The sequence below is a fragment of the Montipora capricornis genome, chromosome 5 (genome assembly GCF_036669925.1).
Source record: "Montipora capricornis isolate CH-2021 chromosome 5, ASM3666992v2, whole genome shotgun sequence".
Classification (NCBI taxonomy): Eukaryota; Metazoa; Cnidaria; class Anthozoa; order Scleractinia; family Acroporidae; genus Montipora; species Montipora capricornis.
Window position 1 is genome coordinate 25,183,284 of NC_090887.1, and position 27,500 is coordinate 25,210,783.

The 27,500-nt window shown below is 41.4% G+C and overlaps 2 protein-coding genes across 2 annotated transcripts in view; one reads left to right on the forward strand and one right to left on the reverse strand.

The window, feature by feature from the left end:
• Positions 1–12,708, forward strand: part of LOC138050004 (calponin homology domain-containing protein DDB_G0272472-like) — a 21,217-nt gene extending 8,509 nt beyond the window's left edge. The window contains exons 7-13 of the mRNA XM_068896499.1: positions 603–771; positions 1,583–2,542; positions 4,206–4,307; positions 6,206–6,457; positions 7,845–7,963; positions 8,985–9,701; positions 10,225–12,708. Of these exons, the coding sequence (XP_068752600.1) occupies positions 603–771; positions 1,583–2,542; positions 4,206–4,307; positions 6,206–6,457; positions 7,845–7,963; positions 8,985–9,701; positions 10,225–11,580 (3,675 nt within the window). The 3' untranslated portion in view covers positions 11,581–12,708. The remainder of the gene's footprint in view (positions 1–602; positions 772–1,582; positions 2,543–4,205; positions 4,308–6,205; positions 6,458–7,844; positions 7,964–8,984; positions 9,702–10,224) is intronic.
• A 1,499-nt stretch (positions 12,709–14,207) lies between these two features.
• LOC138050005 (uncharacterized) overlaps positions 14,208–27,500 on the reverse strand; it is a 25,502-nt gene continuing 12,209 nt past the window's right edge. The window contains exon 2 of the mRNA XM_068896500.1: positions 14,208–17,552. Within this exon, the coding sequence (XP_068752601.1) occupies positions 14,581–17,526 (2,946 nt within the window). The 5' untranslated portion in view covers positions 17,527–17,552 and the 3' untranslated portion in view covers positions 14,208–14,580. The remainder of the gene's footprint in view (positions 17,553–27,500) is intronic.

Consider the following 27,500-nt stretch of genomic DNA (forward strand, 5'->3'; position numbering starts at 1 on the left):
TTGTTATGTAGAAGAAAAACGAGAAGAAAATTCCACTTATCCGGCAAACGCGAAAATTCCAACTTTCACGTAAAAACGGCAAGCGGCAACCGACAAACGTGAAAAATGGCGGGAAGATCATGGTCACGTGGTCACTTTTGCCGTTCGCGTTTCCCGTAAACGGAAAGGGGAAACTGGTTAGTTGTCGACAACTAATAATTTGGGGTTTAGTTGTCGACAACTTGCGCCACAGACTACGTTTTTTAGTTGTCGATAACTTTTTAGTTGTCGATCACAAATAGTTGTCGACAACTAAATCCCTAGTCTGTGGAGGCCCTAAGTCTCTCTAATATTGTCGCGTTTGACACAAGTCGAATATTCAGTTGAAATTTGAAAATCCTGCAGACGGTGATTGATAAGTATGTAAAATGGTTTACAAAAGGTTTATTTCATTGACAAACGTCTGTGTGTGAATTTTTAGGGGATGACTTCAATAAATCCCTTCACTCGCAAATATGAGTTCAAAGCAAAGCTTTGTGCACAACATGCAAATACACTCGAGCGTTTTCCTGGCAGAACCATAAAAGGGCTAACGACAGCGCTTTTCTTGTTTGATCAATCAGAATGATGAATGGAACCGTGCCTCGCATGTTATTGAGGAAGAGGATGAAGTGTCCCTTCCTGGTAACCGAGTTGGGTCTGGAAAAGGGTCCGTTCGTCCAGCAAGCGCAGGTCCTCACCAGTGTGAAAAAGATGAGAAAATGCGTGTGCAACGAAGACCATCGAGTGGAGGTAAGGGAATTTCTTCAAAAATCTTTCATCTCTTACACATCGTTGGTTTCTGTTTCAATTGACTGATTCAGTTTTCGGATACATTTTGACTCCGCGGCCAAGTTCCTCAAAGGCCGAGTACCACAAATGTTTGACCCAAAAGTTCCTGTTAAAAAACCGGCACGCATTCTTGAAAAGGCTTGTTTTTAAATGTGATTTAGAGATGAAAGATAGGGTTTCATTCTGAAATACGTCTTTGTTTTTGAGATGGAGATTGTAGAAATTTATGGGACAAAAAAACACAAACTCAATGCAGATTTGAGAAACGCTCTCAAGAACAGACGTAACTGATTAGAGTGTAATATAATGTGAAGTGCTAGTTTTGTACTCCATATGAACCATATGAGCGTTAGCCTTACTAATGCAAATGGGCCCACACAAGGACAGAGAAAAACTCTGACCAGCGTGGGAGTTGAACCTAAGACCTTGGGGCTAGATCACCGCTGCTCTACCGACTGAGGTACAAGGTCAGACGGAAGCAGGCCGTGGGAATTGAAGATGTTAAAGTCACGGCAATGAACATGTACAAGTACAAGGAAGGATTACGTTTTTGCAAACGTTGGCCGTGTAGCACTTATATTTGAACTTCACATTACACCGTCTGTTCAAATATAAGTGCTACACGGCCAACGTTTGCAAAAACGTAATCCTTCCTTGCTCGCAAGTACATCCTATTTAAAATGGAGTTGCCTTGCGCGGGCCAGTTCGTTTTTTAATTGCGACCAGAAAATTTGTTTTCCGCCTGTGATTCTCGTTTTTTTTTTCTTTTCAGGGAGAGCCAATAGGGAGTCTCGAACAAGCCCTCGCTCTAGTCGCACTGCCAGTCTTTCTAGTGTATCGAATATTAATAACAGGACACTTTCTGCATTGTCAAAAGACCAAGAACTTTTAAATACCTTTTGGCCATACTTTGAGGACTCAGTGCACGATGAGGATTTGCCAACGTTGCCAATAATATCCCCTGATTTATCCAGGTTACAAGACAATTTAGTTGTTAATATTGCTGACTCAAGAACAGCATCTCCATCGCATGATAGCCTCCCGTGCACCTCACCTGATAGAGATGTTTCCCCATCACGTGATAGTACCGTGTCTCTTTCCCGTGACATAGTCACTTCGGCGTCACGTGAAAGTCATGTTCAAAGTCCGTCTCCGCCTGCAGGGAGCCCTTCGGTAAGCTCCCGTATTGCTTCACCGTATACTCGTTCGCTTTCCGGACATTCTCCTGGCACGCGTACCAGGAGCCCTTCGGCAACCCCTCGTATTGATTCATCGTCTACTCGCTCGCAGTCCGCTCAATCTTGTGATGATAAGGAGGGTCGATCTCGTATTTCATCGGCGACAGCATCCCTAGAGACAAATTATCAATTGGAAGAGGTTTTGAAAGCTGCTGATGTTCATGATGAACGAAGTGACTCTATTTCCTCCCATGAGAGAGCGGTTGCTAGTCGCCAAAGTGAGCTCACTTTGGAGGAAAACAATTTTGAGAGGGACACAAGGACTTCCAGCGCAAAATCAGCCAGAAGAGACCCGGGAACAGAATCGACTTTAGACAGTGAAGATGCCTTCAATAAAATATCCGGTTGGGATGGTGGGTCGCAGTTGTTGGTGGAAGGAATACTTGACGAGGAAGAAAAACTCCACCAGGAATGGACTAGAGTGAATGTGGACGGGAATGAATCCGAATCAGGAGACGTGAATCAAAGACACGCAAATGACGGCAATGTTCAAGGTAACTACTGATACATTGTAGACTTTTATCCAGACATAATAGAACAGACGTTGAAGTAAACCACTTTGCTGAAAGCTAGCAGTGAAGACCATAAGCTACTCTTACGATCGGATGTTAAATACAAAAACAGTGCTGTTCCTGCCTCTTCGTTTAAATTGAAGTGATTCAAAGTGTTTCCTGCGTGTTGGCAAAAAAAACGTAATACTTAAAACCTGGTTACCTTAATCAATTCAAAGACCATTGTTCTATATTCTGTTTTCAAATTGACCTTTGTCCGTTTCATGACGTCGTCAGGAAAACTTCTATCATGGACGTCAGCACTTGAGGATAAATTTAGTTTTTCTCCTCTAAATTGAGCGTCTTTCCGACCAGTGTCATTTTTGAGGAACTACCACACCCGTGTCATATTAAAAAGGTTGAAATAGTCACCAAGGTATTACAATAACGCGAGTTTATATTTTGAGACGACGCTTTCGTTGTCGTCGCCGTCGCCGTTGTTTAAAGGGGTAGTGTCATGGATTGTTAGTAAAAATCTGGAAAGCAAAAAAGACCTGTTTACTGATGACAAACGAAAATTAATGGCCATTTTTTGTTTGAAAACGGCTATTTTAGCTCACAAAAACCATTCTTAAGCGTTTTTGGTTACGCGTAGCCAAGATTAAAGTGAATGCCAACTTGAAAACGTCGGGCCGACGTTTTCAAGTTCTCTTCTGGCAGCTTCGTTGAACTCCGTAATAACTTTCAGTGCAACGCGCCTTACCGTGGCCACCCAACAAAGTTTCACATTTGACAACCTACGTGTAAATACGTCAACTCAACAACCCACTCAACGGTGTTCAAATTACAACCGTCACGGTACGAACTTTGCAAGAAGGCGTGACTGCCAATGAAATTCGCACTCCCTGATTGGCGTATAATTTGTAAAAAACTATGTCAGGTGGCCACGGTAAGGCGCGTCGCACTGTAATGTGGCTCATTTTTCTTTTAAAAGTTAATCGATTTTTTCTCACAGCGGTGACCCAGAAGCAATCTAAAAATGAAAAAGTCGTTGAAAACTGATTTAGTAGATTTATGGTCAAAATAAAGGGATAATTCCCGTGATACTACCCCTTTAAGCTCCTTAATTTTTAAGGTGTCTATGAGAGACAATTGCTTAAATTACATAAATTTGGTTTTATCAACGGAGTTGATAATGTAAATTGACCACCGTACAGAGATTCTAAAAGCTGACGTTTCGAGCGTTAGCCCTTCGTCAGAGCGAATCGATTCTGGATTCTGGATTCTACCTGACGAAGGGCTAACGCTCGAAACGTCAGCCTTTAGAGTCTCTGTACGGTGGCCAATTTACATTATCAACTCCGTTGATAAAACCAAATTTTTGTATACTACTTCCCCACCGACGCGGCACCACAGTTTCTTTAGGAACTACCCCCTTCATTCAATTGGTTAAATTGCCCAGTTAAGTGCGAGGATTACTTCACTCCTTCGTCTATAACCCGCAATTCAAATACACATTCATTCATTTCACTCCTTCTGTTCTCAGTAAAGGACTTACAAGTCTAAAAGCAACTTAATGGAGGGACAATTTAGAAGCCTTTTTAAGATTGCTTTAAAAGGAGAAGTTGAGTGGATAATTGATTGTTTTTTTTTTCTTGATATTTAGAGCTAGACGCAATGTCTTCTGTGCATCCCCCCGGAGATGAATTTCCTCATCTTCCATCAGTCAACTCTACGGATGGCTTGTCCTTAGATTTTACTAAGCCAGGTACTGTATTTTATGTCGACGGATGAGTGAAAATGTATAATACTTGAGCGAATCAAAGTCATAGTAGGAACCGAAGTGTTCTATCATAACACGTAAGGGTTTCTCTGGTGAGGGAATCGTTGGAAGGAAAACATCTTTAAAAGACACTTAACCTGTTCTTCCCCTTGAGGTCTTTCGACATTTTCCGGCCTGCAATTGGCGCTTTCGCTCATGTCCAGAAGTTGCAAGTAATTTAGATGCAAGCCCAATTTTGATATCTAACACGAAGTGTCCGGCTTTAAGTATAAGCAAGAATGAATTAGATAAGAGCGTTGTTATGGCATGGGTGGGATCTCCAGCACAGTCACAAATGAGTCTATTATTAGAATACCCGTTCCCGCGAAAATCAGTTGTCATGTCGCTGAAGAAAACATGGCAGAAGCAGTCACGCGTGACATGGCTTCTTCTGATTGGTTAAAGTGGTACTATGATCAAAAAATCATTTCCTTTTTTTCTTCAGATTTTGAAAGCGTGTTCGCTTAACAACTAACTGGCAAAATTTTGAGCTTTGAGTTTTATCCAAAGGCTGTTTATTTTGAGTGTAAGTTTTGGATTTCATGGTCCGCCATTACTCACGTTCAAAACTGGCCGATTGGACCTCAGAGGGTTGGATCTAGAGAAAATGACGTCATTTACTCACTAGCTTAAAGTTTCAGCGTGTAAACGCAATTTATTATATATGCAAAACAAGGGGTTAAAAGCCTGAAAGCCCGAAACTCCCGTGCTGCATATTAATTAGGCCGCGTACACACGCATTGCATTCTTAAACTAGTGCGTGTTTGACGTCATTTTCTCCTCGACCCAGCTCTCTCAAAATTTTAAAGTTAGTAATGGCGGACCAATAAATAAGAAAATTCCAGCTAAAATAAACAGGTGTCTTTTTAAAACCAGAACTTAAAACTTGGGTGAGTTAGTGTTTAGTTAACATAGTTTTGAAATCCAAAGGAAAAACAAAATTTTTTTTTGGTCGTAGTACCACTTTAAAATCGGCGGCCCTTGGGGGACACTTTGTGACGTTAATTGGCTGTTATTCTGAGACACGAGTGATGTTGACTTTGGGGAGACTGAGAGCAAGTAGACACTTCGTGACACTTATTGAAATCCTCGTATATCTAATTATTTGCACATCATGCAAATGGGGTAAAGAGCACAAGAGGTGGTCCATATTTCACGATTCTTAATTTTTATGTCCTCGATAAGAGGCAGATCTAGAAAATCCAGCAAGAGGGGCCCAAAGAAATTCTGGTGAGAGCGCACACCCACTCACTCCACACGAAGGAAAATGTACGTTAGCAGGAGCCTGCAACTCCATTACTTGGTGTATGCAACGGCATTTTCACATATCAAGCTATTTTTAGAAGAGTTTGTGAACAAGATTAAGCTTGCTCGAGTGACTATTCTCAATCCCATGGGTAATAATTTCACATGCAAGACTTGTGATTAGCTGGAAAGGTCTGGTTTCGCGGGAAAATCAATCTAAAAATAACTCGGTCTGCAAAAGCACCCTTCCACAAATACATTGAAGTTGTATGCTCCTAGTCATGGGTTCCTGACCTTAGTTAAGGTCATCCGGGGAACGTATGTGACCAAAACGGAAGGCTTCAGAAGACAAATTTTAGAGTTAGAGAAACGTTTTCAAAAATACATTGAAAAGCACGGTAGGGGACACAGTACCCTCCAAACTTAACGCTTTGCATCCCCCGCGTGTCTCCACACTTGCTCGCGAGAGCAGCCCTTACCAACGCCTACCACGCAGCCTAGCTCTGTCTTAAAGCTAAGAACTACTGTCATTAACTCATATTGCGTCAATTTGCGCCGACAGAACATCTGTAAGTTGTAAATTATTACTTTTGCTGCAGGATCTTCCTTAGAGAAGAAGCAACGGGAAGCATCTGTAATCGCACCGGTCAATGAAACGAAAACTGATTTGGGGTCCGCGATAAATTCTACCGAACCGCTTGAAAATGAGGCTACAGCTGTTGAGGCAGAGGAAACAGAAGTTTTCACCCTCGAAGGTGGCAGACTGGCAAACGTAACTGATGAAGACAGCCATTTTGTTGTGGACTCCGTGACTGCTAGGTCTTCGACGAATGTGGTTTTGAATGTTGATGGTAAATTTTTGTAGTAATTTTTGAAAATGAGTAAATGTTCATGATAAGGGCGTTGAGAATTCTGTCTTTAATGTTGGCGCTGTGATCCGTCAATGGACTCATTTAAAGCTCGAAGGAAACCGTTGATAGAATAAAACAGGTTTATTTTGAATTGAATATTCAGACAAAGGCGATCCACGGAAATGATATTTTATTGTTGAAGATGGAGTGCGCTCATGCGGTTGTAAGAAATGATTTTGATTCTCGGCTTATCAAACCGGGTATTTTCAGTTTCTTGAGAATAAGTAACGCACGGTTAATTTTTTTTGGAATGGAATTTTGTAGTGGTGTATGATGCAATTTTTCTGCTTTATAAGCGTCTTATAACTTTGTCCTTCTTATTCTGTAAAACAAGTAATTTTGGCAATAAGATTCCAGTTTTTAAAGGAGGAAGTTGAAGAGGGTGCTATTTATCAATCCAATATTTTTTGCGTCGTATTGTTTTTACATGTTAATTCCTAATTTCAAAGTAGCATCCGTTTGGAGATAATATGTTCGATATAATTTCCATATATTTATTTTATAATTTGCCCAATCGTCATACAAACGGATAACGTAAGCTTGTGTTAAAAGGGAAGCGTGAAGTTAAAACGACAAAAAGTGGCCCAATTTTTTTAAAATTGCCATCCATTTCCATCCTTGTTATATTTTAACCTTTTCATTTATGAGGTTTCTATCAATTTTTGAGATATCTGTGAGTGTTTTACCGTATTTTACCAAAACATCATGACATAACCCTTTAAGGGATTTTCTTAATTGACCGATGGAAACCTGTTTTTTTTTCTTTCAAGCTTTATTTTCCAATCGTTTGATCACTGTTTATTATAGAGCATTTCTGAATTCTGTTCAGCCCTTTTTTTTCAAGCCCACTGAGTTATAATCAGGAGTCTTTTGTATGACGATGTTTTTGCAGAAGTGTCTTTGCTCTTGGTATCCTTTGAAAAAGAGCTTTTATGTTTCGGAAACGTTTTCCTCTTCCTGTAGGGAAACTATCTGTTTACAAACATTGCTTTTGTTATTCAAATTTGCCAACCACAGGAACAAAAGACCTTTTGTTTCGACAGCCAATGAGGCTCTGGTTGGCACATTAATGACAATAGTTGACATCACCGATATCTTCCCTATAGTTTATATCATTTGCATAAAGCGTAGAACATATTAACATTACAAAAGTTTTTGCTCTTAGACTCACCTCAAAAGGTGAGGCTGTCATGAGATCGGAAATGTCCCATTCATTCGTCATTTCAAAGGGACGATTTCTCTGACGTTGACACTTCAAAACTGGGGAACGTCTTATAATACTCACCTCTTCCTAAAGAGTTTTTGATTTTCTTCTTTTGTGCTTCAGATGAAAACGACGGTCCTCTTACAGACGTCGCTTGTGCCAGTTCTCCTGCACCGATCAAAGCTGACCAAATACTTCACAAGGAATTGTTGACAGAGACTGGATCAGAAGTCGAAAGAACGGTGAGTGTGAGAAAAACCAATAGCCAAAGCTAGCCCTAACCTTCTATTGGCTTAATTTAGGCTTCATTCTCTTTAACTGAGCACAATAAAGTTGCTTTCTGTTGCTCGCATACTTACATCGTAATATGGGTAGGGATTAAGTCGAAAACTCCCCGCTCGTTTACTGAGACTCTAGGCTGGACCGTTTCAGTGATATTACAGGGCACCCAACGTCAATTTTCGGAAAATATCTGTTCGGAAGGCGATTTGAGATCTAGAATTTTCGGAACATTTGTTGTAACATTTCTTGCTTGCCTGCCTCTCCTAGGATTTTCGAATATCTGAAAAATGGTATAATTGCCCATTTTTAACGGATTTTTACCCTAAAAAGGTCACCTAGAATTTTCGGGAGCCTTTTTTCTGGCTGAAATTTTCGAAAAGGTAAGTTTTAATCCCTATAATTTTCGGATCACTAGAGTTTCAGCTAGGAAATCCGAACAGATGAAAAATTTTTAGGGGTTAAAAATATGCCTATATCAACCGTTTAAATACTAAAATACGTTTACACAACAATGCTATGTTTAAGTGGTTTTGAATAATATTCTCGTTGGGTGCCCCTGATATTAAACATCCCATTCGGAAAAAGACCTCTGAGCTCCGTTAAACGCGAAGATTAACGCAAAGTTCGAAAGTATGAAATTTGGTTTTTTTTCAATGTAAGGCCAGTTGTATGGAATACGGTGTATCTGTGGTCGCGCTCTTGTTGCTCCGTAATCGTGTCGCGTGTATAACTGCATTTAATCATCCCTCTATATTCTACCAAGAATCAAGATTCGGAAACACGAAAAGAAGATTTACGAGGCAAATGAGGCAAACAGCTAGGCGGTATCCACAACGCGATGGAGTTTTGCGTGCCTGAGTATATAACCTCATCTATGAAAAGTTTGTTGTGATTATTTTCAAGCTCGTATGGGTGACTTATATCTCGTCTGTGATCATGGGTGCTTTCTTTTCTTTAATTCATGCAATATTTTTTTCGCAGGTGCGTGATGGCCGACCTCTCTCGCCCTACAAAGAACTAATTGACATCGAGAAGTCCCGTCCTTCGACCCCAGTAACTGAGAAACAAAGAAATATTCCGGTCGATGTCGGTGAATCAGTGAGGGATTACATAGCGTCTGGGAAACAACCTCAGATTCGCGAGCGATCCGCGCGAAGCAGACAGGGATCAGAGACTGGTAACGAGGAAAGAGAAATTGAAAATGCTTCTAATGTAACAGAAGAGGCAAGTGCTTCAGAAATGGAACTGACAGAGTCGATAATAAGTTTGACTACCGAAGTTGCAGAGGCTCCTATAAACAAAGAGTCTAAATCGCAATTGTCAAGTTTAAGCGAAAAGCGCAAAGGTTTAGCGGGTGGTAAAGATGAAAAAAGAAAAAGTGACTTAAAGCCGGAGGTACCGAGACTAAGCGTGATGAAAGATGTTGACAAGGGTAAAAACGTGAAAGAACCAACAGATGAAGAAAGGGAGGCCCGCCGTAAGATGGTCACCAGTTTACTTTCAAAGCAAGAAGCGCCGCCCAAACGTGGCAAGCTTGAGTTGGAGGGGATTGGTAAAGAGGGCGAGGACGCCGAGTCTGCCTCACAGGGACTGGTCACTAGAGTCAGACCAGTGGCTGATGAGCAAAAGAAAAATGACTTGTCGGACCTCGTAGCTATGACGGCAAGAAACAAAGGTCCCAGCAAACCGCAAGAAAAGGTATGACTGTGAGAATGGTTGGTTGTATTCGTTAAAAGGAGGCCCTCTGACACGGCCAACTTGTTCTTTTATTGGTTTTAAAGCTTGCCTTTTCTAGTCCTCGCTTGTTATTAACAAATTAATATCTGCGTCTGTGTTTGTTCGACTCGAGTCTTTTCAATTTAGAACGCTTAGAAGAGGAGAAAATTAAACAGAGGTGACGTCAAATCGTCATTTATTGTCCTTTTGTATTACTTTTTCATGCAGTGGCCCCATATACCACGTGATTTCTTGTTGATTTTAGTACGAGTTTTAGGTATTTAACGTCGGTGTGTAGGATATGTTTCTTTTCTCTTGCTTGGTTCGTGTACCTGTCATTTGCCCTCGATTCCCGCACTTCAAGAGATTGCTACGCGTGGGGGCAAGTGAGAGACCGGTGAGAGACCGGTGCGTGCGAAAAGAGAGCAATACAGAATCCACATGCCAATTCTATTTTTGAGGAAAACTAAAACTCAAATTGAACCAATTTTTGTTTTTATTGTAGAAACCTGAATTAAAAAAGAAATCCGGAAAACGTTCAAATTCTGCAAAGAAGGAAAACAAGATTGACCCGAAAAACATTGATTTTGAAGCGTTCAACACACCGGAAATGCTAGAGGGAATGGACGATGAACTGCGTCAATTTATTCAAGAGCAGAGTAAGAGTGATGTGACTTCCGCTCCTGAAGAGCCAGCTGGCGCTTTGGTTGACCATAAGCAAGTGAAAAGGCGCGAGTCTGGACACACGTTAGAAATTCCCCACTTGGCGAAGAAGGTTCCACCGGAACAGAAAGATGCGCATGCGCCATCCAAACCAAAGAAGCCTTCGAAGAAGGAACAAGCCAAGATACGAGCGGATCAACGGAGGCAGGAGAGAAAAAGACAGGAAGAGGAGAAGAAGTTGAAAGAGGAAGAAATGCGACTATTGAAGGAACGAGAAGAGGAAGCAGCAAAAGCCAAGGCAGAGTCGGAAGAAAAGCAAAGGAATGTTGAAGAAGAAAAGCTGAAAAGATTGGCTGAGGAAGAAGAAGCTAGAAAACAGGAACAGGAAGCTTTAGAGAAGCTAAAAGAAGCAAAGAAAAGGGCGCGCGAGGAACGAGAATCGAGGAGAGCGGCAGAAGCGGAAAGAAGAAGAATTGAAGTTCAGAAGAAACGCGAAGAAAAGAAGAAACGTGAAGAGGAATTAAAAGAGCGAGAGAAAGAACTTGAACAGCGACGAATGGATCACGAGAGAAGAATGGCAGAAATTGAAGAAGCAAGGCGGCGGAAAGAAGAGTTGGAGCGCTTTGAAGAAGAGCAGAGGAATGAAGAAGAAAGGCTTCTAGCGCTGCAAGAAGAGGAGGAGGAGCGAACACTTGAGGAGGCAAAAATACGCGAGGCAGAAGAAGAATTACGACGGATACAAGAAGAGCGAGAGTACCGCGAACAGATGCGAAAGATAGCGGAAATGCAGGAGGCTAAGCTGCGTCAAGAAGAAGAAGAAAGACTTAGGAGAGAGGAGGAGGAACGGCAGCGAATGGAAGAAGAAAAGCGCAAACGCGAAGAAGAAGAACAGAAGAGAATTCGCGAGGAGCAGAGAAGGATTGAAATGGCGCGCAGATTGGAAGCATTGGCGCGAATGCGCTCTGCTGAAGTCGCCGCTCGACGAAAAGCGCTATTGTTAAAACGGAGGGAAATCAACGTGGAAAGACTGCAGAACTTGAAGAATAGTCGCTGCGGTCAGAGTGTAAGCCGGGCTTTCGTGTTCACGTACTATCTTAACATACCACGAAAGGTGTGGGAAGTACCCATTGGTTATAATAAGAAAAAGAGGGGTTATGGGGCACCTAGAAGAAAAATGGCGCCACCAAAACCACCGTGAGGTTACACTCACGGCTTGCCGGGTAAACTGTGTAACGAATATCTCTAATTCGTGCAAATCAATGTAATGTAAGGTGGTTCGTGATAAAGTCGAAGAATTAGTGACCGGAACAGAAAATGTTTCATTTGAACTGAAAATACTCCAACTAGTATACGGCTCTAATTTCTGTCATGGAAGTTGTTGGGTACGTAGGTTTTATTATATAGATTATTCGAAGTGCCCCCTTTTTGTACGTTTTCCTGATTTTCTTTACACTCTTGGGCTTTCTTTTCATGTTATTCCTTTTTGTCATTAGAGGTGGTATTCAACAGAGAGTTCAATGGATCGGGGTCAGTTGCTATTGTTTCGCGCGATTGATGAAAACAAAACTATTTGTGACGTGCTTGCTCGAATTTTCCTGCGCTTACGCTTATTTGTTTTTTGTCACGAGTGGCCAATTATCCTCACCTGCTATTGGATAAGGAGGCTCGAGAGGGTTTTCAGCTAGCGCTGAGCGCGTGCGTGTATGCCACACACGTCATGTCAGCTGCTGAATGAAAACGGGCAACTGCGGTTAGAAGTCTTTCTAAGCAATATTTCGAAACTTAGCTCGTCGACTCACACTAATTATTTGCATACAAGTAAGTTAAGTTTCATCCGGCACATTATTAAAGAAAATTTAGAAAAAAGTGATCTCAGTAGTGGAATGTTTTTTCATCTCCTAACAGTGTTTTCATAAATAACTCAAGTTCTTCTTCATAAACCCTTTCGAGCCTCCCTAAGGTTATACTTTGGTTCTTGTTTTACGGCTACATCAATGCGCAAAATCCGACGTTTTTTCATAGAGTTCACCAATATAAGGGTCGGATTTATTATTTAACGCAAACACCGTTGGAAATATGCGAGAAAACATCATTTGTACATGATTTTTTTTCTTATGTCTCCAACATTTGTTTATCGGAAACTTCGATTCTACTGGCAAGCCGCTTACGGGGATTAATTGACATACGTTCCTTTATGTATAAAGCCATAATTTTGGTGCTTTCCCTCGGGAAAAGTGTTGTACAAATGTCAAGACCGAAAAAACTATTTAATTACTGAAGCGTTCAAAATGCAGATGAAAATAAAATTGCTCTAGTGTTTCTTGAACCCGGTAGTTTTACCGAAAAAAACCCTCAAACTTGAGAAATAGCCGACCTTTTTTTTTGTGGTCAGTTTCCAATGAATCAGAATATTCTCGAGAAGTGTTTTTTTATGTCCTCAATAAAAGCTAACATTATTGAGATCGATCAGTTCCTTGGCCTCGTGAGTGGTCGCGGTTGCTCGCATCATTCGAAGTCAACCGTTCCTCCGAGTGAAAACTCCCAATTGCTTCATCTCCCCTTCCCTTGAGTTGATACCGTTTTGCGGGGTTTAACAGGATTTTGATTCCTTGTTGAATTCTTAACTCATTAATGGTCATTAATTAAGCCTGTTTGGGGAGATGGGGTTAAAGTGTGGTCCATCTAGCCAATACAAACTTTGCGCAACACAGTCTTCTTGTTTCACCTTAAGGCTATGGATATATTTGTGTGAGGAAAGGCTTTGTACCTGGAGGGTACTCAGTCACGAGAAGCCTTCTTGTTTTCCTTAACAACGGCCACGACACTCTTCTGGGGATATTGCTTTCTGTTAACGAAAAGTTTGTTTTCACAATGTTGTACAGAACTGGAGTTTTCTTGTTTTCGTAAACTGGACTCAAGCATTTATTGTACGGAAAACGAAATGGGAGTTCAAGTATCACCATCAAACAGCTGTGAGATTGTGGAAGGGCATAGAAACAAAACACAAGAAATACGTTTTTCCGTTTGTTCCCAATAAGCGTTAATGGCTAAATGACGTTTAAATGTACTGGGGAACAGGTCTAATTTGCCATTGTTTGATAGTCCACAGCTAAACTCCAGCTAGACATAACTTACAATAAAGCCTTTATAGATAAAAAGAACTCCAGGCTAAATCCCAGTGTATATTAGAACACGGACCTCTTTAACCCAGCCCAGACTCATTTTAAATAATCGGACCTAATATGCAAAGTGTATATGTTACTTAGGCAAAATTTTTAAAATAGTTTCATGTTTTGTATTTTATTGTGACATTTAAAATGCATTTGGTTTATTTATCTTTTACACGGTTTGCTGCCTCATTGTTCAATCATGATGTCACATTATCCCAAAGTAACGTCACACACTTTGAAATGTCTGTTGTCTTGGATTCGCCATTTTTGAATTTCAAACATTTTCAAATCAGTCTTAGATTATGGATCCTTATGCTCCCCTCCATCTATTGATGGCCCGCGCGCATCGTGCTTGGGCCATAAACAGAAGGGGTAAAACTTGGTTCGCAACTGACAGTGCGGACCTACAACACGAGATTAAGTACGAGGAATGTAGGACCGAATACCTAAATGAAGTTAAGGCATTTCATTTCTGATGCCAAGTGTACAAAAGTATCGTATATACGTTAAAGGCGAACAGGGATATTTTGAGCCCTTGCACCAGTAAGGTGAAAAGCTCCATAATTATCACTTTTTCGGCAGCTTCTAAAACGAAGTGCTAATTTGGAAATAAGTGTAAAAATGTTACTTCATGCTCACTAAAAGCTCAAACAAGTCCATCGACGAAATATTTAATCTTCAACTAAGAAATTGATCAAAATTACAACACTAGCACTACACACCAGAATAGACAGTTATTGTAGAAACGCTCGCATAGATTTCTGGTAGCTTTAGAAAATAATGCGCTGTGATCTTCTCTACAGCTACCAGAAGTCTTGTCAAACTCTTTCCTTCTACGCTTCCCTCTAAGAAACACTTACGCGTGTGACGTCACAGCGAAAACGGTCTATGAATTCTTTGGAGGCTAGCCTTCCGACCCTTTCCACTGTAACTACAGGTTAGGTCCATCTGCCCATGATGCGAACACGTGAATGTGCGTACGGTTCGCTTGAAGTAAGGTTGGCACACACTTGATGGATCAGCTGAGTTTAGCATTTAATAACTTGTGGAGGATGTTGTGACTTTATGTTTGAAGTCGAATCCTCGGCTTTCCTCTCTCTGGACAGCTTTCCTCTTTCTGGCATGCTGCTCGCTGTTGTGCTTTGTGCCTCTTTAGCCTCCCTTATTCGTTGAAGGGCTTCAACGGCCTCTCTAACGTAGAGATGATTTTCGGGAAGGTTGTAACGTCGAATCGTTTCAAGTGCACGACTGTAATAATCTGCAGCCGCATTTGTTTTACCCTCCTTTTCAATCAGACTACCGAGATGGTACAGACTCCGCCCCACACGCAACTGGTTACCAATATCACGTCTAATGTTTAGGGCTCTCTCCATGAAATGCCTCGCTTTTTCAAAACGTGAGCACTTGAGGTGGAGCCTCCCTAAATTGGTCAAAGAAATTGCCACCCGTTCTAGCTTTTCTCCACAAATTTCCAGTTGGATAGCGAGTGCCTCTTCGAGAAATCTCCCTGCGTCGTCATAGCGACCACAATCGATGCTTGTGACTCCTAAGTTATGCAAGCATCCTGCCACTATCAAATGTTTTGTGCCAAAAAGTTCACGGGAGATGGACAATGCTTCCTGGAAGTATTGCGTTGCCTGGGCGTGGTAGCAAAGGTTTCCCTTTACATTTCCCAAACCGACCAAACATTCCGCCACTTCACCACTTTTTTCTCCACATATCTCACGGAAAATACAGAGTGCCTCGTGGAAAAACTTCGTTGCATCATCATTGCGCGAGAAATTAAAGCTCACACGCCCTAAATGACGTAAACATTCTGCCACAGCTTTGTGTCTATTTCCACAAATGCGACGTCTCATCGCCAGTGACATTTCTAGGTACTTTATAGCACGAACATATTCGCTCAGGTCAATCAGAGCCTTTCCACAAAAGAAAAGTAAAAGAGACGATGTTATCTCGTCGACACTGACGCCTCCCTCAATTACGTCAACTCCAATCTTTACGCACTGCTTTACGGTTGACATTTTACCATATTTAAGGCACATGGACGCACAAGAAACAAAGTACTCAAAGAAGTCAGCAAGAGGGGTAACTTCGATGAGACGAGTATAAAAATCGCTTTTGGAGAGTTGGAACGAAATGACATGTGATAGGACAGCGTTCAAATGCTCAACGAAAATTTTTGAAGTCGAGCTATCTTCCACTGTGAGACTCTGAACAGAGCCGAGTGCTGCTGAAATCACCTCAATTTCCTTTCCTGGTTGGATGCAGACTTTCTCATTACTTCTTATAATCCGGTACAAAACTTGGTGAAGGCACAAAGTCTGTTCACCCTCTTTCTTACAAGAAATATGCACTAGACTTGACTCCATTATTTTTGCGATGATTTCCTCTTCGTCCAAGTCAGGCGTTCGCTTTGCGACGAATTTGACAGCAACTTCCAGTGGAATCGGTCCAGGAGCGCAGATGGAAAGGAACTGAAATGTATGAAGTAAAACGTCTTCATTAACGACTTCTCTTTCTACAGCCATTCGCACGGCAACAGGCATTGACTTTGTGTAGCCACTGTCGCATTTCTTCTTGATCTCGCCCATGGTCTCTTCCTTTCCACGGTTTAGTTTATCTAGATATATCTTCCAGTTGAAGTGAGATGATCCACGGGAGCGCACACTATAAACGTACCAAGCAGCACAGGCCAGTGCCAGAGGCTGGTAATCTAAAGCCTTGGCAACATCCTGCACGTTTGCTTGATTTGGCATCTGCGAGACGCTTGTAAGAAGACTCACAGCATCATCAGGATCCATGCCTCCCCAAAGAGAGATGCAGTGGCAACGAGATCCATTGTCAGGAATGGTACTACTGTCTTGGGTTGTAACAAGGATTTGTCCATTGCCGTACTCTTTACATCCACAAGTTGGCCAGAATCGTCGGACAGCTTCGAGGTTAATGACATTGTCAATTATGAGGAGCCACGTCGAAAACTCTTTCATTTTCGGAGTAACTAATCTCTGAAACTGTTCCAGCTTTTCTTGTATGGAATCCTTTGATGTCGTTATTCTAGCAACAGCAAATTCGGTACAACCGAGGGCTCTACTTAGGCTGTCATATGAATTGAATAACGTCTCGAGAGTCTCGGCATTTAAAGTGGCAACAAAAACAAGATTACTGTGGGAAACCTGTTTGTAAAATGCTTCCCCAACCATTCTTGCAATTTGACTCTTGCCACAGCCAGGATTACCCGACAGATACGTTGTGGAGATTTCTCCATCGCTGTTCTTCTTGAGTTCTTCCATTTGTTTGAGGATCATCGACACTTCACAGAGGCGTTGCTGAATTGCATGAGAGGGTTTCGTAGGAAGGTTGCCTAGGAACGTCTTGGGATTAGATTTGAGTTCCTCTTCGAGAGCATTTGACTTTTCTTGCAAGGCTCTAACCTCCTCTTGCTCTTTGACTAGTTGATCCTTAAGAATCCTCGATTCCTTTATAGGGAAGCTCTTCTGATTGGCAACTGCTTTGATATCCCCTACAGGAAGACTTAACCCCAGGAACGCTGCTTCTACTCTTCCGATCATAGATTTGAAGTCGATTTCAGAGATAATACCCTTGGAGACATGAGCAAAAATTTCATTACGGAATAGTCGAAGGTCGTCTACGTGGTTGTATAGTGTAGGACTGAGAAATTTCCCAATACTACTGGAGAAAAGGATTCCAAAAAACAGCGCTGTACAGTCCCATTCCTTGCGGTTACCATTTACCATGATATTTAGCAACCTCGCATTTTTCTTTTGACTTGCTGGTGGTTCTTGTCTCTCAAAGTCTTTTCCGTTCTTCAAAGTGTCCTCCCATTCTCCCAAAGATCCCATGTATTTCTTATCCCACTCTTGTTTGAAGACTGTCCTAAGCCCCTCTGTGATAATGTTCGCTGTAATGTCGCATATCCGGAAGAAGTTCAAGTGTTCGTCAGAATACTCCATAAAGGCCCGTTAATTAGTTCCTCTGCCTGGTATGAGAGGACGAAGTTGTTAATTTACATCATGAAAGAAACATTGTCATCGGGACGAAACTTGGCATCTAATCTCATGGAAATATTCAGCCCGGTTACCTCGAAATTCAAAAGAGAAAATCAAGGAGTCGCCACGTAAAGTTAAAATTTTCCAGATCGCGGCCAATTGGCCGGGCTAGTGACTGATGCATCTGCTATATGATTTCTGAGTATCAAATTTCAGGTATTGAAAACTTTCAATGATGATCCGCCACAATAGTCGTGGTAAAGGTCTGGACAAAGTCTGGATACGAGCAAGGCCGGAGCTTATCCCGGTTTCTGTAGCATGAACCGACTAATCATATTTCTACTCCCCGCTGGATGGGATGCTAGTCCATCGCAGGGTTACCCCCAGCATTAAATTCGCGGGTACCCATTTGTACACCTGGGTGGAGAGAGGCACTGTAAGAGTTAACTGCCTAAGAACGCAACACAAAGGGTGCTTAAGAAAACCACGACGACGACGGCAACAATTAAGAACGGCCACACCACGCAAGAGGTTTAATGAGCAAAACAATAGCTGTTAATCTTTGTACATTTCTTTGCCGTCCACAGCAAAACAAGAACGTGAAATGACTAAGTGCTGCGTAGTCTGGGGAACGCGAACGACGACGGCTATTTTTTCGTATTTCCATTTGAAATTGAACCCTGTCATTGCATATTTAGCCTGAGCACGTTTTTAGAGCCATTGGCGTACTGAACAGGTCTTGAGAATTGCGAATTTCGCAGGGAAAATATAAATTCATCTTTGACCACAGGCCGCCCAAGCTCAAAATATGGTTGGAGTCACCTTTTTTTCACTTTTACGCGAACGTTCAGTGTAACGTGACATATCGCATATACTATATTACATAACGACGAATTTGACTACGCGAAACGTGACTCCCGCCTTGCAGCATATAGAGGTGTTGTGTTACAACGGTTTGAATTTATAAAAGTCTGTATGAGAACGCAACGGCTTTGCTAGAAAAGTCAATTATTCTTATGTTTTGTTAACAAAGTCTACTTACCCTGTTGCCGAGTTGTATTCCTTGTTGTTTGTCAGCTCTTCAGGCCGATCTAACGCGATTTCGGCGAGTTATCGTTCTGTGGGTTTCCATTACTAAAAGAAAGACAAGGCTGGACACTCATTTCCGGAGTGCCCGCCGCTCCAAGCGAATAAATCCATCGAAAATAACCCTGCCGACTCAATTCCTTCGGAGAATCGAAGAGGAGATGTTGAAGCTTCATGTCAGTTCACTCGCTACGCAATTCCGTCCGCAACGCCTTCGCTACGATACATTTATTTGGAGATTTCGTCGCTCGCAACTTCGAAAACAGCCTCGTCCATGGATATGGGACACTCTCGCGGTTGGCAATGTACGCTGGGTGACTATAATTAGCCCGACCAGGGGTAGGCAGCAACGATTTGTAAACACGCAAATCAAACTCGGGAGTGTTGACAAATCGTTGCTGCCTACCCCTGGTTGGGCTAATTATAGTCACCCAGCGTACTTTGCCAACCGCGAGAGTGTCCTGCGAAGTTTCGAGCGACGAAATCTCCAAATAAATGTATCGTAGCGAAGGCGTTGCGGACGGAATTGCGTAGCGAGTGAACTGACATGAAGCTTCAACATCTCCTCTTCGATTCTCCGAAGGAATTGAGTCGGCAGGGTTATTTTCGATGGATTTATTCGCCTAGAGCGGCGGGCACTCCGGAAATGAGTGTCCAGCCTTGTCTTTCTTTTAGTAATGGAAACCCACAGAACGATAACTCGCCGAAATCGCGTTAGATCGGCCTGAAGAGCTGACAAACAACAAGGAATACAACTCGGCAACAGGGTAAGTAGACTTTGTTAACAAAACATAAGAATAATTGACTTTTCTAGCAAAGCCGTTGCGTTCTCATACAGACTTTTATAAATTCAAACCGTTGTAACACAACACCTCTATATGCTGCAAGACGGGAGTCACGTTTCGCGTAGTTAAATTCGTCGTTATGTAATATAGTATATGCCATATGTCACGTTACACTGAACGTTCGCGTAAAAGTGAAAAAAAGGTAACTGCTAACATTTTGAGCTTGGGCCGCCTGTGCTTTGACTAGGCGTCGTCCTCAGCGTCGCCGTCGTCGTTTCTTAAGCTGCTTATCACCCTGGACCTATCATGTGACCTATCGATCCGGAGGCGAGCGTACTCACCATGAGGCCAGCGCGCATCTACTAAGTCTTGACATGAGCCTCTTTTAAATTGAGTTTTAGACCTAAGCCGCCTTGCGTATAATTTTTAAAACCTTGCCGTTAGAAAGAAAAAATGTTTATTATCTGGGTCCTTCATTCGGCGCGGTATCAAGTATATGGAATAATAAAGACGGTCGTTTCATAAATCAAAATCATAGCCAAGTAATTTCTTTTCGCGGCTTGTCAAACTTGCTTCCCTTAGTTTCTATCTCATTCAATCGATATTTATAACCGTTTTTAAGGGACTTTGGAGATTTTAAACTTTGAATTTTTCACCTTGGTTACCCGTTTTCTCGTTACTCCGTTACTGCGTTACTCTGTTTACTAACACCCTGTTTTCAGCCTAGATCAATATTCCATTGACTGCTGTAGAACCAAAACCAATATTATATGTAACTCTAGCCAACCACAAAGGACACAGATGATCCAATGAACCAATCATAACTTAAACTGATGACATGTGGCTGGCGCGAAGAGGGAGAAACGTGTAAGTTACAGTTGATTTTGGTTTTATATTACTTCAGGTCTGATTGGATGAAAAAGTGGCGCGACTTTTTTTAAGCGAATAGTGAAGCATAGTAATGTAGTTCCAATTACTTTTCGACACTCACTGATCGAAGAGCAAAACGCTCTATAAATAAATTTTATATGCAATGTTCTCCTTTACTGCGCAGCGTATCTTGACTTATTGTTTGGTCATATCGTTTTTGCTTTATCTTGAATTGTGCACTAACAGGATGCACAGCCGATAACTACAAAATTGAACACTCTTCCAGAAATCAGATAGATGAATACGTAAAAACAAGATGTGTTGAAACAGAATGTTTTCAAATGTTTTTATGATCGCGGTTCCTCGAAAAATCCCATGACATCATGCCATGGGATTCCCTACATGCACACATGGGATTCCCTACATGCACACAAACAATTCGTGTGGACTTAAGAGTGGTTGTCAGAGAAAACCGGGCAAAATGTTAAAAATGTCAACGGAAGGGGGTCAACAGAATTAGTTCATACTAACATCGTAGAAAGGTTAGGTGGAGTAATGAACAAATATACCAAACATAAGTCCTTTACTGCTCTTGTATTAGAGATACGAGCATCACTTTATTTGACCGACTCGGGCGCCATTTTTACAAGCAAATTTTGTCAATTTTCTGAAACTCACAGAATCCTTAAAATTGGGCGACCGATGCTCATATCTTTTTTACGATACAATACAACACAGGGCTACTTTCTAAAACCATGATCTTTGTTAGACAGTCCCGGGCAGGACTAAAACGTTTAAACTTTTCCTGACCTAAACTCAGAGTCTGTAGAAGAGCCAAAAATCGGTCTTTTTTAAATTAAGCTAGAGCGCACAACTAAAAGGCTAATGAAAGTCTGACAGCTAGAATGCAGTCTACTATCATCCATGTAACCAAAACACTAATAATCATTTTGGGCCATTGAAACAGGAAGAAACTAGAGTACTCACAGTTATAGTCAAGTTGCTAAACTTTCTTGCAAAGGAGCCCGATCGCTTCGTGTTCATTTTAAGCCTTCTTCATATATATTCTTACTTATTTCGCTTTTAAGCATGATCAGCAGGTAGAGAAATGCTAAACAGCCCGAAATACCGCCACAGTTGTATTCTAAAACGGCGAAAGTGTGAAATCGAAGGAGAACTTAAGAAAAAATAAAGCGACGCCATCTTGGAAGTTCAGCGCTCAGGAGGGACTGGCACTAGTAGTGTCGAAAGTCCCCATAATTTAAAGGCCCAACTAGACCCTCCGTGAGGGTACACTGGGTTGCCTGTGGTACGTGCAGCGTTCCAGGCAATTTTTTTCAAGTTGGGGGGTCATTAAGACCATTTAAGGGCTCACCCAGAAGTCATACCAGCAGAGTCCCTTTGGCTCACAACTCCTCACACGTTCGTACGACGAAACAGATCCTTTTCTGAGGTTAAAAACCTGGCTACCGGCCTATTAATTAATCATTTGTCAGAAAGAAGAAATTCCAGGCTTCTTTAAAAAAAATTGACACGCATTGCTTACGTGTGGTAGTGAAGTAACACAGCGATTTATTCCATAACGTCAACTGAGCTGTGTGTTGACTTCCAGGAGATTCAAGTTGTCCTTGCGTAATATGTAGCTCTAACAGTGCACGATATTGTTTTGGTTTTGTCTATCATTGTAGTGCCATGGTAGAAGTCTTGGGTAAATTGCCTGAGAAAACATGTGGTTACTAGCAAAGTACTGAACCCAGAAAGATTGAAGAAAATAAATGGGAAGTGAAAAACATTGTCTTCTGGGATGACATGTTGACAGTTGTCTTTGCGTAGTATGTAGGTCTAACAGTAAAAGATATTGTTTTGGTATTGTCTATCATTGTAGCGCCATGGTAGAAGTCTTAGATAAATAGCCCCTTGAGAAGACATGTGGTTACTAGCAAAGTACTGAACCCAGAGAGATTGAAGAAAATAAAAGGGAATCGAGAAACATTGGCTTCTGGGCTGACTTGTTGATCATGCAACTTCTTTCCACCACAAGTGTAAGCGTGCACTGACAGCTTTGTAAACAAAAGTTGAAAGCTGAATTTTATCCCTATCCGGCAGGGTTAGTAACTGGATAGGCGACCTAAGAAATATACCACTCGGCAGTAACAGAGGCAAAGGACTGAAAATTCCTATTTTAATGCTTTCAAATGCGAACCAAGCAAGATACAGATTTTGTTAGCTTGCTTTATGCAAAACAATTATTGATGTCAAAGTAAATAAATATGGATACACAGTTTTTAAGAAGAGCAGAAGGAAGTTTCAGGACGGTCGATCGAGAATAAAATATTTTGCCATCGGTAACAAACTTTACGACATGAAAACAACATTAATTTTGAATCACGAATATAAAAAGTTACCATCAGCGAAAAACATTTTGGGAGATTTTAGTTGTTTTGTTGTAATTGTACTTTTGGCCGCACCGAGTAAATCGCATATCGAATTCAGCGGGCGCAGTGATCAAGTTACCGCGGCATGTTTACTCGCGAAACAGTGAAGCATCTGTGTTAAATGATGCTTAGATACGATCATGACTAAAACACCACACGAGTACATACGGGTAACATACGAGTAACATACGAGTAACATACGGAACATACGGATACATACGAATACATACGACTAACATACGACTAACATACGACTAACATACGAGTAACATACGGATACATACGACTAACATACGGATACATACGAATACATACGAGTAATACGAATGTTTTTCTCATAAAGGAAGCTCTAATTATAGGCCTTGCAGGCATTTTTCACGTCAGCAAACTCGTACCCGGCTCAGTTTGAGGGGGGAGGGAGGGAATGTTGATCAACCCCCCAAGGCTTTCGTTAAATTTAGTCACAGTAAAATAAATTCACATGGAGTGCAAAACCCTTAGCTTGCGCTACAAGATGACAATATATTTTGGATGTCGCTTATGTCGTGTGACGTCATCAGATTCGCCATCTTAATTTCACTATTTCAGATTAAGTTGCCTATGATAAATCAGTGCAAAAAATCAGTGCAAAATCAAGCCAGAAAGCTTAAATGGGGTAAAGGATTGTGACAGACCTGCTCTGACTTCCTTACGTGTCTTAAATGTAAACTGGCCTGACAGTCATAATCATCTACGAGAGCAACATCCAAAATATACTGTCATCTTGTTGCGCAAGCTAAAGGCGGCGAAATACGAGATACAAAAACCCTAAACTTGGCGCGCAACATTATTTCGTTGCAAGTTTGGGTCGATTTCTCCCGTTTTTCACCTTGCATGATCAACTTGTCGCGCAACGAAAACATTTGTTGCGGGTTGAAGAAAGTTATTGCGAAAAGTAGAGCGCAGATCTACTCTGAGCAACAAATTTGGGCTTTGTTGCTCGTTTTTCATCAAGCTCACAACTTGTCGCGCAACAAATGTGCTCTTGTACTAGCAAATCAACCACTCAGCGCCCTGCATTTCTTCAACCCGCAACAAATGTTTTTCTTGCGGGTCAAGTTGATCACGAAAAGTGAAAAACGCGAAACATCGACCAGAACTTGCAACGAAACAATGTTGCGCCACAAGTTGAGGGTTTTGTATCTCGTCTTTCGCCGCCTTAAGGATTTTGCACTCCATGTGAATTTATTTTACTGTGACTAAATTTAACGAAAGCCTTGGAGGGTCTATTAACACCACCCCCCCTTCCTCAAACTGAGCCGGGTACGTGTTTGCTGACGTGAAAAATGCTTGCAAGGCTTATAATTAGAGCTTCCTTTATGAGAAAAACATTCGTATTACTCGTATGTATTCGTATGTATCCGTATGTTAGTTGTATGTATCCGTATGTTACTCGTATGTTACTCGTATGTCAGTCGTATGTATTCGTATGTATCCGTATGTTCCGTATGTTACTCGTATGTTACTCGTATGTTACCCGTATGTACTCGTGTGGTGTTTTAGTCATGATCGCTTACATACCGGTTTTTGTTTTTGTTAGTTTTCTTTTTCTTTCAATTGTTATAAATTTTGACAAGAAATGTGCGAATTCAACACAAAGATCACAATCGCCCAACTCTCAGAGGTTGACCATTGTTTCTGGAAAATCAAAAATTTACTCTCCAAGACAAGGTTATTTATCACCAGGTAATGCCATCGTTTTGGTAATAGCAGCTACTTTATTATTCATCAGCGTCACAATCTTTAGCCGATTTTGGGGATCATTTTGTTTAAACTCAAGCACGCTTCCAACGGACCTGTTTACTACGAAAATCACCGAACTGTGGAATGGGCTCAAATTTTTATATCGTCGCCACACCCACTTTTTGTTGCTGCCCCGCCCATTTTCGTCGAAGAATTCAGTTGGTACTTAAAGTAACAAACTGAGCATTACCGGGATGGCAGACCGTGGTTTTGTCAACCGCAAAATTTCTTTATTCCCCTGGGTCCCGACATGACTGCATTTTCTCAGTCAGGTCCAATCACAGTCACACCTCCTTCGTGTTGACAAACTTCAAAAACATTCGCGGAGCGAAAGCGTTGAAAGATGCGAGAATGAAAGCCGTAGTAAACAAGCTTTTTCGCATTCATGCCGCTTCTATTAGTTAATAGCACTTGTACGTAGTAGGCTGTTCGCAATCGTAACTGTCTTTATCAAGCCGTCAAGGAATTAATATTAATTATGCAAATAAAATTTGTTCCCACAGTTTGTCAACCGCAAATTTTTTTATTCCCCTGGGGCCTGCATTGACTCAGGCTTTCAAGGAATTAACATAAAAATAAATTTTGTTCTCGTAGGATACTGTGCTTCGAATATTTTGTGGCTGGACTTACTAAAGCCAGTGAAATTTAATTATTAGCATCTGAGAGAAACAGTCGAGTCGGGAAACCCCACGGGGAAATAAAAATTTATTTGCATACTTAATATTAATTCCTTGACGGCTTGATAAAGACAGTTACGATTGCAAACAGCCTACTACGTACAAGTGCTATTAACTAATAAAAGCGGCATGAATGCGCAAAAGTTTGTTTGCTACGGCTTTCGTTCTCGCATCTTTCAACGCTTTCGCTCCGCGAATGTGTTTTTGAAGTTTGTAAACACGAAGGAGGTGTGACTGTGATTGGACCTGACTGAGACAATGCAGTCATGTCGGGACCCAGGGGAATAAAGAAATTTTGCGGTTGACAAAACCACGGTCTGCCACCCCGGTAAGGCTCAGTTTGTTACTTTAAGTACCAACTGCATTCTTCGACGAAAATGGGCGGGGCAGCAACAAAAAGTGGGTGTGGCGACGATATAAAAATTTGAGCCCGTTCCACAGTTCGGTGATTTTCGTAGTATTTTCGTGACTTATGCGTTACCACAAAAATTCTCCCCTTATCACATTTCAACAAATGTATGCAAATTTGCTAAGCTCGAAAATTACACAACATGATAAATTTACAAAAGCTGGAAATTTCACAGAAATATTTTCCAGCGAAACATTTCTTGAAACAAGCAACATATTTGCTACAAGAGGCAAGAAACCCTTCCTATTTCAGTTGCGTGCGTGCAAGCGAAACACAATCACAAAGCAATTAAATAAATTTCTGACAGTTCACATCAAACCCTTTTCGAAAGAAACTTGACCGTACATAATAAAGCACAAAAGAGACAACAAGCTTTCATTCAAATAATTTTTCACTGTCACATTTCCAAATTTTTTTAACCTTTGCAGAGTTGAGTACAAAATGAATGTTACTTGACAGACAAACGGACAAACTTTAAATAGATGCGACTTCAGTAAACACTGTGAGACACACAACAGAGGAGGTTTTCTGGACGGTCGATCGAGAATAAAATATTTTGCCATCAGCAACAACATTTATGACATGAAAACAACATTAATTTTTAACCCCCAATATAAAAAGTTACGATCAGCAACAAACATTTTGGGAGATTTTTGCTATCGTACTTTTGGCGATCATGACTAAAACACCACACGAGTACATACGGGTAACATACGAGTAACATACGAGTAACATACGGAACATACGGATACATACGAATACATACGACTGACATACGACTGACATACGAGTAACATACGAGTAACATACGGATACATACGATCAACATACGGATACATACGAATACATACGAGTAATACGAATGTTTTTCTCATAAAGGAAGCTCTAATTATAAGCCTTGCAAGCATTTTTCACGTCAGCAAACACGTACCCGGCTCAGTTTGAGGAAGGGGGGGTGGTGTTGATAGACCCTCCAAGGCTTTCGTTAAATTTAGTCACAGTAAAATAAATTCACATGGAGTGCAAAACCCTTAAGGCGGCGAAAGACGAGATACAAAAACCCTCAACTTGTGGCGCAACATTGTTTCGTTGCAAGTTCTGGTCGATGTTTCGCGTTTTTCACTTTGCGTGATCAACTTGACCCGCAAGAAAAACATTTGTTGCGGGTTGAAGAAATGCAGGGCGCTGAGTGGTTGATTTGCTAGTACAAGAGCACATTTGTTGCGCGACAAGTTGTGAGCTTGATGAAAAACGAGCAACAAAGCCAAAATTTGTTGCTCAGAGTAGATCTGCGCTCTACTTTTCGCAATAACTTTCTTCAACCCGCAACAAATGTTTTTGTTGCGCTACAAGTTGATCATGCAAGGTGAAAAACGGGAGAAATCGACCCAAACTTTAAACGAAATAATGTTTCGCGCCAAGGTTAGGGTTTTTGTATCTCGTATTTCGACGCCTTTAGCTTGCGCAACAAGATGACAGTATATTTTGGATGTTGCTCTCGTAGATGATTATGACTGTCAGGCCAGTTTACATTTAAGACACGTAAGGAAGTCAGAGCAGGTCTGTCATAATCTTTTACCCCATTTAAGCTTTCTGGCTTGATTTTGCACTGATTTTTTGCACTGATTTATCATAGGCAACTTAAGTCTTGTAGCGCAAGCTAAGGGTTTTGCACTCCATGTGAATTTATTTTACTGTGACTAAATTTAACGAAAGCCTTGGGGGGTTGATCAACACCCCCTCCCTCCCCCCTCAAACTGAGCCGGGTACGTGTTTGCTGACGTGAAAAATGCCTGCAAGGCCTATAATTAGAGCTTCCTTTATGAGAAAAACATTCGTATTACTCGTATGTATTCGTATGTATCCGTATGTTACTCGTATGTTACTGGTATGT